General features: G+C 31.7%; 1 protein-coding gene and 1 long non-coding RNA gene across 2 annotated transcripts; one reads left to right on the forward strand and one right to left on the reverse strand.

The window, feature by feature from the left end:
- Positions 1-738: 738 nt before the first annotated feature.
- LOC131596034 (auxin efflux carrier component 6-like) lies at positions 739-9,928 on the reverse strand. Its single transcript, XM_058868589.1, has 7 exons — positions 9,431-9,928; positions 7,876-8,414; positions 3,977-4,184; positions 3,790-3,875; positions 3,214-3,371; positions 2,925-3,001; positions 739-1,799 (listed from the first exon to the last, which is right to left on the reverse strand). Exons 1-7 carry the CDS (start codon positions 9,859-9,861, stop codon positions 1,733-1,735), a joined length of 1,566 nt encoding a protein of 521 aa, XP_058724572.1. The 5' UTR covers positions 9,862-9,928; the 3' UTR covers positions 739-1,732.
- A 2,255-nt stretch (positions 9,929-12,183) lies between these two features.
- LOC131600353 (uncharacterized) lies at positions 12,184-13,244 on the forward strand. The gene is made up of 3 exons (XR_009283117.1): positions 12,184-12,536; positions 12,872-12,946; positions 13,170-13,244. It is a non-coding gene; the product is annotated as an uncharacterized LOC131600353 (long non-coding RNA).
- Positions 13,245-14,442: the final 1,198 nt, after the last annotated feature.

The following is a 14,442-nucleotide window of genomic DNA, read 5'->3' on the forward strand; positions in this document are numbered from 1 at the left end:
TATCATGCATCTTGTAACGAAGAACGTAAATCCTAAATATAGTCTTTGACTCTCTCTTTCTTCACAAAATTAAACGATGTGATACTTCTTTAATTTATATATTTTCAACCAACTCCAACATTAACAACCAGAACGATGGATAATAACGAGGGCTCAAACGAACTTACATTGATTGATGGTAGAATTCTGGCAACCAGTTGTTTCCCCATCCTGATTATTATTAGATTAATAATAAACATTTGAAACTAATGAAAAAAAGGTTTCTAAGTTATAAATAAAATTTCTTTTATCTGTGAAAAATAATATTAATAGTGTCAAATAGATGTACCCAATAATATATTATATGTATACATAAACTATTAACTTTATGTATATACATCACATTCCCCACCTTAAATATTCATTTACTAACCGAGAAAAATAATCTTCTTTCGATACCTTAATTATGCAATTATAAGGTTTCTTATTTGAATATAATCAGTCAAAATATGAGAAAAGATATCTTTACACTATTTTTTAACACCTACATTGTATATTCATACACAGAACATACTAACTTCATTTTTTAATAGAAAAATGATATAATGACATTATATCCTATACATACACCCTAACTTTATACTTTAAAGTCTATTTTTTCTTTTTTTATTACATTTATCTGCATTGAGATTTGTGTCACAGGTGAAATAAAATTGATTACATACAATGTAACTGACAGTGTTATAATTGTGGTGTAAATATAGCTAGTTTGGATCCTCTCCTTCTCTCCTTTCATCTCCATCACTCAAGCAAGTGTAAAATAAAAGAGAAGATTAATAAAAAATGTAAATTAAAGAGGAGAGATGAAATATAAGAGAGAGATAGAGACAAATTTGTGAAGGAGAGAAGTGGAGAAAAAAGATAGAAGGAGAGGATCCAAGCCCAAATATAGCACATCTCTTTTTAATAATATATATTATCTTGGTTTATTGTTATTTAGGGGGTAGGATACGGTGTAAGCAAAATTGCTGTCAACATAGCAAAGCTGTTAGAAGTTTAAGATTTGAATACAAATATAACAATTTACCTACTATCATTTGTCATTCAAATATTCTCATTCAACACAAAAAAAATAATTTCTTCACCTTAGCGTTTGTATATTTTCATTGAACACAAACAAATCTTCACCTTAATAATTTGTTTAAATGTTACTTTCATACACTTTCTTTTATTTATCTGAAATGACAGAATCCTTATTTGTTCCAACAAAATTTTCCATCCAACAAGAAAGCAAGTCTCCAACCTTAATAATTGGTCGTGATAATGCTTATCCCCCTTTCGGTGCTTTTACTATTATTTTACATTCACATTAATGCAAATAAAATAAATAGGTGAGTAAATCTAAAAAAATTGAACATATATTTAAAACGTATATATATTTTTATTCATGCAAAACATTCCTAAAAGACATGTTTATAAGAAATGGAATGTTGAGTTTAAATCTCAACTACTAATTTGTGTCATCTTATCACACCCTTGTTTAAGTAAAAGTTATAACCCTTTTTTAAGCATAAATCAATTTTCTCTGCTAGTAGTGTCTCAGTTATGGGACTTAGAATCTTTTCATATGTATGTATATTACTTTCATGAATTCCAACATGGTTTAGAGTAAATGCTACCATAGTTTGGAATTTGAATATTACATTTTCCCATCCATTGATTCTTCTTTCCCTTAGTAGGTTTCTCTAGCTTCTCACAAGCCAAGAAAAATGTAGTAAATGAGAGTTATTGGCAAGGAAATTAGCATGCCAAAGATTACCCTGCAAACGACAATAAGAGCAGAAGAAATAACTATTAACTTAACTTTATGAATCACTATAAATGTAGAATCTATGCAATGTAGGTTCCAATAAACGGTGAGTCAAATCAAGCTTTTCAAAGAGGATTCTATATGTTTTTAGCATAAAAAATTAAGTGCTATAACAAAAAAGTAAATGGCCATTTTCAAATAGCATTATAAGCATAATCATGTTAGTTCAAATTATAAATGCTTGGTTGTTCTAGACAATAATTTGGTTGATAGATTCGGTATCCTAGTTAGGGTTGCATAATAATTAATCAACTTATTAAGTGGGGTAGAATAAGTTCAATAGATGCGTGTGATGTTAACACGCTTTACTTTATTTTCCCATCATTTCTTCTTCTGAGCACTATATTCTCCAATCAATCATCTAAAATGAAATAGTATCCACATGAATAACTATAACAACTTAATATTGTAATGTTGTATCATAGAATAACTCATTCTTCATTGAAAATGTTGAATTGTAAAACTTCTCTTTTTGATTTTCTTAACTTTTGTTTTTAAGGCAATTGGGTTGAAATTTAATTAGCAGTGGCTAGTCTAAGTCGACTAAGAAAAAACTAAATTAAAAAAATATAAGAGAAATGACTCATATTTTTGGGTGAAGTTTGGTGTCAAGATTTTTTGGTGATCATTATTCTATTGTTGATCTTAATGCACTCCAAAATTTGAACTTTTTGGTGAGTCATTGTATCTAAAGTCTTTCCAACAACTTAGTTAGAAGCAGTGGCTAAGCTAAAGTCTCAGCATTGGAGGGACCAACTAAGGCAATGATTTAATGTAGTCAATTATTTTCCTTCTCATGTTAGCTACTTTGAATAGAGCCAAAGCCTTGACATGCTGCATACTAACTATCATGGTATAGAGAATTTGGGGGGACCATGGCACCCAAGTGTACAAGGAGACGTATTACATTGGTTGGTAACGCGGTTCAATTAGTGTCGTATGAGATTCATACTTGAGAGAGAGAGAGAGAGAGATTTTTATTATAGTTTTAGTGTGAATAATTAATCTCACATTTTAGTGTTTAGAATTTAGGGTTTAAAATTGTCTAATAAATAAATAAATTTAAAAAACTTACCCTGTGCTCAAAATATCAGGATGCAGCCCATATTCCCTTGCAAATACAAATGGCACTATCCCTTGTGGAAGAGCAGCCTGATAACAATTGAATTGAAGTCAAAGCTAAATAAGTACTAACATATACACAACAACTTTTTCTATATTTAATATTCCCTCTATAGTATAAACAAACACAATTATTACAGAAGAAACACATGCACATTGTTCTGATATATTATATGTAATTTCCATGTGCTAATGTGTCTCTACAAATGTGAATTCATTCCACAATGATCCAAAACAAGTACCTGTACAATGGCAGTGTGCAGTTTTTTTCCTCTCAATCCAATGGCAATGGAAGATAATGACATTACAAGAGGTCCAAATAGGAATCGAATGGCCATTCCCATGGCTGCTTTTTTTGTACCACACGCAATTATACGAGGCTGAAGAGCCATGAAAAGCCCTGCATATTTTATTTCAAATGAGTATCTGTCATTGTTTATATAGATATAGTAACCATTTTTGGGGCTCATATTTTAGCAGTATATAGAAAATTAATCACTTCCATTTTACATTTTCCCATTTTCAATCTAACAATATATCATTATCATGTGCTTATAAGACATCACATTTATTTTATTAGGTTGCCAGAAACACTAGAGTACAAGACAACGCATGTTTTTTCTTTTACACCTGTTCCACTGTCTTCCTCCATATTTTGATATTAGGTTTTAGGATTTGTAATTTTGCAATGTATAAGATTCATATATTGAAGAAACACCATGTGCACAAGTGGGTGTGTGTCTGTCTTCTATATATAAATACTCATGATATTAAATGGTTATATGCATGTCTATATATTTGTAGTATATGCCATGTACCTAAGCTAAACATTGCCATTCCAAGACTTGCATCAGATATGATTTTGATGGATGATTTGATCAAACTCGGCATTTCTACATTCCATCTGCAAATTCACATCATAAGATGCAGTTAATTTGTAATTATGGTGTAGTTAAATTTAATATCACTTGTTCACTTTTGATAATCTTTCAGAATATCACTTACTTGAAGGAGATTAGAGACCAGAGAAGTCCTAATAGGCTAGAATATGTATTAGGATTTCGAGAAAGTTTTCTTCCAACAACTATAAGTATAAGCCTTAACATTACAAAGGCATATGGCATTTTCTGGTTATTGGAAATTTGTTCTTTTGGGTCCACAGCTTCCCCTGCCATTGGAATTTTGAGGCTATCTCTGAAGCTAATTTCCTTATCTGTCATACAATAGCTAAAGAAATTACTAAAGCTATTAATCAATGAGTTAAAAAATCAAATAAAAGACAAGAAAATGCTGACAAATCAAGCTCACATTTCTCTGCCAATTACATAGTAATTGATTGTGAATGAATGATGAAAGGAGACTTAGGTACTAACAAAGTTTTTTGAACCTATAATTCAATATTATGATTTGGATTTCAAGTCGTTAATCACACTCTAGTATTAGTGTCTTAGATCATCCACCTGACTTAAATTTATGTCTTTTATTAGAAATTAATAGTAATACAATAGTACGATCTTGTAGAACATATCGTTCAAATAAGTTGTACTATTGTATCATTGAATTCTAAGGATTACATAAACTTAAATATGATGGATGATCCATAACCAATGAAGCACGGACACGATACGAGTATCGGATACGATACGTATCCGATACGGCGATACGTTACTAATTGAATAATACAAGATACGATACGTTTAAGATACGCATATAAAGATTAAAATAAAATATTTAGTTAAATTATAGTCTAACAAAACCACTCTCATAATAGAACTTTCAATACATAACTATATTACTAAAAAATATTAAATCTAAGATATTGGTATAGTATCAATGTTGGAAAATGTTAGTCATATAAATAGTCACTGATAATAGTCACTAATGATCAATATTATTGGCATTGAAAACTTAGCATAGTTATTATTAATAGTTATTGCCTATTACTTTTATCTTAACGTGCAACTATTGTCTAATATGCCTAATAGGAAGTCCCAACTAATGATGAATAATGAAGAATTTAATTAAATAAGATATTAAAAATTGATTTAAAAAATTATTGGAATATAAATATTAGGAAAGAATTAAGTAGGGAAATAAATAATGACTATTAAAAAATAAAAAAATAAACGAAGAGTCATTAAAAAAATAAAATCTGCAAAAAAAATTGAAGATCACGTATCGGGACGTATCGGAAGCGTATCGCAGCCGTATCGGATTTTTTTTTATTTTTTTATTTTTTTTAAAAATTCCGATACTCCTTCGATACGTATCGGCAGCGTATCGGAGCGTATCGGCGTATCGGAGCGTATCGGATACGATACGACAGGGATTTTGAAGTATCGGTGCTTCATAGTCCATAACCGTGCAATCAAAATATGATTAACGGCGGTTTGGATGATGACTCAATGACACATGCACTTTTTTCATAGAAAGGAATTTTCTATTGCGGGTGGCACAATTTTCAACCTCGGCCTTTCGATCAAAATCAATGACAGAAATTATGTAAAACTGATTTTGTTATTGAATAATTTGAACTATCCAATCTCAAATTAATAGTGGAAATTATTTAGTGCACACAAATGCATCCTTTTCTTAAGCACCAAATCTAGATCCCTATTTTCACCACAAATGGGAATCATGCTTAACCATCATTACACACGTGCTCTTTACAAATGATGGCTACTATGAATTAAGCCTCACAAACTAAGTAAAGTAACAAGTTTTTTTTTTAAACTATATACTAAAAGTAAATATTTTATATTGCTTTGACCACTTTGTATTTTTTTTTTAACTTTTTAAGTAGGTGAATGTTTTTAATTTTTATACACTAGAAAGAGGCGTGGGTTGGGAGGGACCACCTGTCTAATGTTGTGTTATATAGTATCTATAGATTCCAAAATCATTCATAAAGCCATCTTTTTTGAAAGATATTATAAAGCCATCTTTTTTATTAAACCCTTTTGCAGTGTTTACGTATGTATCCATTTCTCACGTGCAATTGTGTTATGATGAAATATAGACAAAGAAATGACAATTTACCAAGAGTTACCGAAAGTATAACTATAATCATTATTTCCTAAATTAAAGACCAAGCTATTTCATATGATCATCACAGGACATGAATTAACCTAAAATGAATGTCACTCAAAATATTTGTCTAATCTGAAAAATACAGTGGCATTAAAAATCTGATAGTAACAAAGAGCTTAGTCAATTATAATGAGAAATTGATGTTGCATATATGTGGGTAGACATTACCAAAAATAAACGATGCTCAACAAATTATGACAGTAGCAATGAATGCCTGAGAATACGACAAGGACATAAACCATGGTCGGGGACAAAACGTACAGCAAATACCAGAAAGGTCGCATGGGCATCCGCTAAAGAACAAACATATACCTACGTTTTCTGATACACTGTATTATTGCCTAACACTCTGCCATTAGAATACTACCTCAATCTACCACCTGAGTCTATAGCAAATGAATAGTGCCTATGGTGTGTGAGTAAGATATAAAATAGTACTGTCATTTTGTAATCAACTTATCTATTTTACTGACATGTCCCTTCCGCTCAAATCCGTCCCGCAAAAATCTGTAAAATATAAGACGGGATAGGACGAGTTTTGTTTAGGGTATGGGCTTAAAATTTTATTTTGCCCCACAAAAAAAATTGAATGTGGGACGGGCATGCAAACATTACATCTTTTAAGCATAAAAATTACAAATTTCTATATTAATATCAGCTACCGCAAAAAACAGAGTGGGTGGGATAAATATATTAGAGAATGCGGATTTAAAATCTTGATCCGCGCCACAAAAAATTGCAAGCAAACCGGATATATTCGACGGACCGAACTCATTTTGCCACTTCTGGGTGTATTTTCCTATTTTTCCATGTATGAACCAATATATATCTTTGATTGGTGTGAATGTGAATTCACGTTGAATTTATATATCATTAAATGTTAATGAATTTTTCTTATTAAAACAATGGTATATGCAACTATAATTTTTTTAAATAAATTTATATATGATCTTAAATAGTAACCCTTATAATAAGACAGAGTAAATGTTTTTTACATGCCATTCTTGCTACATGACAACATTTATTAATGGATCTATGTTTTTAATTTTATTTGGTAGGTTTTATTCCTTTCTTGACTTTTTCAAAATTATTACACAAATCTATTATATAGACCTATGTGTAAATAGTTCCAAAAACTTTCTGTATAGTATTCATAAATTTTATTAGGTTATTTATACATATAAGAAAACACTAAACTATATTATCTTATCTTATTTTTCTCTATGTAATAAATAATTAAAACTATTATTGACAAAATAATACTCTTTTCATTATATAATGTATGTTTTTATTTAAATATTTCACACAAGTTGAAAAATACATACAAACAAAAGAGTAAATAATATTTTCATCATAATATCCTTATCAAAGATTTATAATTTATCAATAACATAAATATAAAGTAGAAAATTTGAACTATAAGAATAATATATTAGAATATACAATGAAAGAATATAATTAATGTGAGAGTCAATCATCTTAGTATTAAGAAAAATTACACTCACTAAAGTTTATTAAACTTCTACCATATTGAAACACCTATATTGACCGACATATGTAGTGTTGTCTTGTACCAACAAAAATATGTAGTGTAGTCTCTTGCTACATCAAGACAAACTTAAAAACTTTAATATTGTAATGTCAATTTTAAGAAAATGATAAATTTAACTTATTCATTGTTAAACTAATGGACTAAATTGATACTATCCTTTAAAACAAGTACCTCTAAAATCTCTTTTCACTCTTTTGTATTTTTGTTAGCGTGCTTAAAGACACCATTCACTATTCTAAGAAACATAAACACAAACACGTACCTGACATAGTAAAGTCCTTGCATCCTTGTCTCTCTTCCCCCTGCCATTTCTCAGGCGAGTTCCCTCTCAACCCCCTCCCACCACCCACCGGCGACCTCCCCACCCCCGGCGTACCACATATCTCCGCCTCATTAACATTCGATGCACGCGGAGTCGGCTGCAGCGAATAAGCATCGGTCGAAGCATAACCGGAGAAGCGAGGACTCGCGCTCGGATTGTCGAGAAAATTCAACGGCGTGTTGATGGAGAAAATGTCGGCGTTGGAGAGATTGGAGAGTCGCGTTGGAGTTATGCCGGTGGTTATTGATGAGGTTGATTCGGCTGGTGCGGAGGAAGTGGATCGGCGGATACGGACTTTAATGCGGCCGTTTTCGTCGGTTTCTGATAGGGTTTGCAGCGGCGCGTCTTGGCCGTAGAGGGAAATTACGTCGCCGTCGAGTTCGAATTTTGTTATGGAGGTTGCTTTGTTTCCCGGGAACTCGGTTTTGATTAAGAGTTTTGCTGCTCTGTATTCCAGTAGAAATAGTAGCACAGTATACCTGAACAAAAGATTAAAAAATAATTCACTTATCAAATACTGCATCATTTTTTTTTATAATAACTTATTTTAAAATAAATTTTGCTTAAAAATAATTATTTCCAACTTAAGAATTTATCAAAAAATTATATCTATAAAAATATAATACAATTATTTAATTATAATTTTTTTTAAAATTATTAATTAATAAAAATAAAATAAAATAGATTAAATTTTATATTAATAAGTCTCATCATATCAAGTTATTAAAAAAATATTTAGTCTATCTCTTCATTTAATTATGTTTGATTTTTAATAAAAATTAATTTCTATGCACAGTGAATAAAATATTTTCTTTATTATATTTATATACACTCAATCAAATTACAATAGTGCTTTATTTTTAACTTTGTTTCTAAGATTATATAAAATTTCCGTTGTTAATTCTTAACTAGGTTGATGGTTCTTCTTTATTTTGCATGCTGATGATTAATTGTTTATTGCTTATGGGTGTAACGTGTAAAATGAATATGTAATAATTTATTAAAAAAATGTATTTATATCAGTTTTTTAAATGAAGAATATCATATTAGTTTTAACAATCATAAAACAACATAATATATTTAATTAAAAAAAATTAATTTCAATCCATTTGTTAGTATAGTGAATATAATAATTTGAGTAAACATAAATAACTGAGAAAACATGATTAATTTTGACTTTATTTGTAAGAACTCTAGTTTTGTACTCCCATTTTCATGGAAATTTTTCATTTTTTATATGGATATATCCACTTCTAAAAATGTTAGAAAACAAAATTTTTATTTTTACTTATATGTCTTCATAAATTAAGAGAAATTAAAGTGTTTTCTCATATGATTTCAATTACAAAAATTGAGGATGAAATAGATTATATTAATTTTAATTATTTTGTTTATCTTCTACATTATTTTGTACAAACATATATTATTCAATAGAAGTTTATTAAGTAAATTAATTAAATAAAAAAATTAATAATTAGTAGCTAATATTACATACCATATGATGCATTGAAGAACAACGAGTTGCACCATGAGACTTTCTGTAAAATCACCATACATAGCTTGAAGTAGAGGAATCCCCATAACAAGTGTATTAGGCAAGGTGGCAACTGAGAACAAAGTGATAACCCAATCCAAAGAGCCATTAACAAAGAAAATAGCCCAAACAGAAATAAAAAAGAGAACAAAAACCTTAGAAACTGTATCCGCTAAGATAAATTTAGTGTCCATTTGGTAAGGATTATTGAGAGAAATAAAATGAAAAGACAAAACCGGAACAGCGAAAACCGCCACAAATCGGTTTATCCCAGAACACTGCTCTGGTGTGAACATTTTGCAACACTTCACTGAACCGTAAGCAACTAGCATTGCGAAATATAGAGGTACCATTGCACACATCACGTTGTATAAATCTTCTCCTGTCACCATCTTTGTATATGTATGATGATAGTGATTTTTATTCTTTGTTGTAATGTTTTTGATGTGGTTTGGAAATGAAAGGGTGAGAGAGAATGATATATAGGGATTATACTATAGCATGTTTTTATAGGGTATTTATGGACTTGTTTGCCCTTGCAAAATTGTTAGATTTACTTTTGAGGTATTGTGGTTAGTGTTAGTGGTTTTTGCGGTTGTTAGTGTCAATGATTGTTACTTATACACGTTTCGGTGTGGCAAAACTTAGTTGGAAATACTATAAAGTCAATTCACTTTTTCACACTTGGTGAGGTTTTAAGGAAGTATATAATGTGAAATACATGTTTTTACTTTGCAGCATGAATGCTTTTAAGAATAAATCTACATATGTGATGTTTGTAAACTGTATTAGGTTTTTTTTTCGAAATCTAAACTATGTATTAAGTTAATCCTTTTGTTTAACTTTTTAGGGTTTAGGGTCTAAACTATGTCATTGTCCTCAAAGGGCTTATCGGGGTTTTGCAAAGAGCATCGTCGTGGTGGAGATTAGTTTTGATGTTGGGATTAGACGTCCTTAGTGATTCAGACGGATTTAGTGAGGGTGCGGTTAAGGTTATTGATAATGGTCTTTATAATAGGTTTTCGGAGGATGTGTGGGATGGAAGTGACCTCCTTTGTGTGACTTTTAGGAGGTTTTTTCCGATCTCTGAGCAAAAGAAGATCATTGTGGGCCATATGAAAGAGTGGGTGGAGGTGTGACTTTTAGGAGGCTTTTTCCGATCTCAGAGCAAAAGAAGATTATTGTCGGCCATATGGAGGAGCGAGTGGAGGGTGTTTGGGTGTAAGATATTAAGTGGATGCATGATCTGTTGATCTGAGAGGTTGATCTTTTAGCTAGTGTTGTCTTGACATTTGTGAGTATGTTGAAATCAGAGCAAAATGATGAATGGGTTTGGAAGTCACACATGCAAGGTGGCTTCTTAGTTAACTCGACCTTTGTTTTGCTCATTAAGATGTTTGAGAAGGAGGAGTCTAGGTCGGATAGAGTGGTTCAGTTGTTAATTTATGGGTGGAGAAGTTAGGCCCCATATCTAAAGTGGTGACCTTCTCTAGGAAGCTTTAGATAGATTCTCTCAAGAGTAAATCTTCTGAAGTGTAAGGTGTTCGTTGATCCCAATAGGTCTTTTTCCTTACGTGCTCTAACTTAATGGAGTATATGGACCTTTTGTTTGCTCGTTGTAAGTTTTCTTTGGCTATTTGGTTTATTATTTTTAGTTGGTTAGGTTGTGTTATTATTTCTCCTAGGTCTGTTGTGTTGTTGTGTTATTATATATATATATATATATATATATATATATATATATATATATATATATATATATATATATATATATATATATATATATATATATATATATATATATATATATATATATATATATATATATATATATATATATATATCGGCGCCAACCATATCGATCTCAATCGACCATAATGAGAAACCACTATCCTTTCGAAATCTTCTTAACACCTGATGACTCTCTTCCTAATGATCATAAAGGATCTTAACTGCATTCACATCCAACGATTCTCCGCAACTCACTCCTAACAAATAGTGATTTTCTCATTCCCTATATACTATATATAGAGAAAGCGCCAAATTTAGGTAACAAGTTTTTAACACAATTGCAATTCACTATTTTTCCTCACATACTGACTTGAGTGTGGAGTACTAACCTTGCAGGTCTTCCCCTTTTCCACCGCGTCGGAAGCTCAGATCCACATCATTTCCAATCCTCACTCCACTTCTGGTTTCAAAACAAAGCAAGGGTGTCGTATGTGGAATTCGACTTTTGATTCCTGCATTTTACACGATTTCACATTCGCTCTCCAATGCGTTAGTTTGTAGCCTTCTCATGTCATTGAATCAAGAGCATTCGGAATCAAACACGAAGATCAGTCACGCTCGATCTAATCGTGTCACTACGCCAAATTTGAGTTTTGCCAGCACAACTACGAAAGCGCTTTTAGGAAAAAGCGGTGCTATAGGTTTCGCTAAAAACAAATCTAAAAAACAAGGGGAAAAAAGCGCTGCTGTAGGGGAATATTAGAAAGCGCTTAAAAAAGAGCTGGTAAATGGTCCCCCATTTCAAAGCGCCTTTGAAAAAGCGCTGGTAAAGTCCCCCCATTTCAAAGCGCTGGTAAAAGGCCCCCATTACAAACATAATTTATTATTAATCAAATTAACATAAATAAGTAAATAAAAGGAACATTAAACAAAAGAGGGATTAGGGTTCGTGTGAGGCCACTGGGATGTCGAAACAAATCTGTTTCTCCTTCTTCAAACGGCGACGACGCAGCCTTCATCCCTCCGATTCAAATCAACGACTACCATCTTCTTCCGTTTATGGCGAAAGGCCTGCCAGCTCCCTCTGGTGAGACCTTCTTCTTCTCCAATCTCTCTTTCTCTGATGGCGAGCTCGCGACGGATTTGGTGATGTTGGTGTTGAACCTTGTCGTTGAATCTTTGTTCGATTTGATGATGAAAGTTGTGTTGTTGTGTTGTCGGGTTCGTTGAAGACGAACAATGATGAACACGTTTTGATGATGATGAAAGTGTTTCTGTTCAGAATCTGAGAGTGTGTTGCAATTTGGTGATGATGAGGTTCAAAAGGAGATTGCAGGTCAGCTTGAAATGGTGAAATCCTTCTGATTTCGTTTTCACATTTTGAGCTCTCTAATCTCCCTTCTTCTCTCGTTATTTTCTGAATGGTTTGATGTTTTAGGAAAAATGATGATAGTTTAGGGTTTTATGTTTGGATTTTGTGTTTGGATTGAATATGAATCGTGATTTTCTGATAATTTCTGAAGGGTTTGTAAAACTGGGAAGATGATGATTGATATTTAGGGTTTTTGAATGTTGGGGTTTTGATGTTGTGTTGCTCTAAGGCTGTGTGTTTGCAGAGAATGATTCCTGATGTCTCTGTTCTTTTCTTCTTTTTCAAATGTTATTGATCAGAATCTAATTGCCGGAGCTTTCAAGCCTCCTTGCAATATCTCAATCTCTTTTGCTGATGGAAGAACGCACAAGCAGGTGCGTCTTGCTGTAACTCACTCATACTATTGCAATTGCTATTATTTTGTTGATTGTTTCAACATCGAACACTCTTTGGGTTTTGGGGTTTCCATCTATGTCATTATTATATCAAGGGTGTTGAGAAAGTCTTCATCATTCATTTGTGCACAAAACCTTCAATACAATCATTTTGATTTAATCTTTACTGCACTTCGTTTGGTTGTTGGTTAATACTTAATAGGTTCGCGTGAAAAAGGAAAATGACCATCCAGTTATGGCTCCTCTCTTTCAAAATCAAGAGAATATAGTTGGGGAGGTACACTTCATGGCCTTGTCAACTTTCTTGTAAAAAAAGTCTTGGGATTTCATAATGTTAGTAAAGTGGAATTTATTTATTCAGACTTTGGTAACCGGTTATTATACAACCTGCACGCGGGAAGAAGATTGAACATAACGGTGTAAAAATTGAGCTTCTTGGTCCAATAGGTCTGCTTTTTTTCATTTTTTAATTTTATTCTAGGGTTGGTTCCTGCAAGTTCTATAGCCATTTTCATTGTCTGGTTGTTGGTAAATGTGCTCTGAATTGCATTGCATCTCTTTTTAATCATGTGTTTTTCAGTAACTTCAAATGAAATTTGATTTGTTTAGCTCCCACCCATATAGAGTAACTATTAATTTCTTTTATTTATTCACTTTTGTTTACCATAATAGAAAAATTTAAGAGATGAATAACTATTAATTTTTTATTCAGTTATGATTGAGAGAGAAGAGAAGTCAGTTTGTAATTCTGTTATTAGATTGACAGAAAATGAAAGTAAATTTACATGCTATATATAGTAGGCTTGGACTAAACTGAGTTAGTTACACTCAATTACATCTTAGAACATGGTTGTTGTAACAACCTTTTAGAGCTTTCTAAAGCTTTCTAACTAGTTCCTTCCTAATTGTAATTTTGTTTTGCTAATTGCAAACAGTTATAGGCTTTGCCACTATATTATAATATTCCCCCCTTCAAATGGAGGAGTCTTCTGTCATGAACCTTCTTCTAGATTAGAGTAGATTTATCTACAACCTTGAGTCTATCTCCGAGAGCTAGAAACCAGAGTGAGGACAAAAGTTTGGTTAGAAAATATCTATATTGGCGTATATATCATATCAGTTTTTAGATGTGTAATATTTTAATTTAATCTTTCTTCTAATACTTTCTTATTGTCTCGTTGTTTACAGAATTGTATTTTGACCGAGGCAACTTCTATGACTTTACTTCTCTTGGTAAGCTTAAGCTTGTACCTACCTACTACCACTGAGATCTTTCCTTTTTTATTCTATTTCTAAACTCAGACCTTACTATTGTGGCAGTCAAATATATTTGAATATCCTTTTCTTACTCATGAGTCATGATATATATATCTGTACCATTTTATTGTTAGAAGCTTCAAGTTGCAATGTGTATTGTTCTCTCATGTCCCTTCCAATGAGGCTTTCTCCCTTTGCTGGGATCATCATGATGCTTT

Source organism: Vicia villosa, linkage group LG4 (genome assembly GCF_029867415.1).
Source record: "Vicia villosa cultivar HV-30 ecotype Madison, WI linkage group LG4, Vvil1.0, whole genome shotgun sequence".
NCBI lineage: Eukaryota > Viridiplantae > Streptophyta > Magnoliopsida > Fabales > Fabaceae > Vicia > Vicia villosa.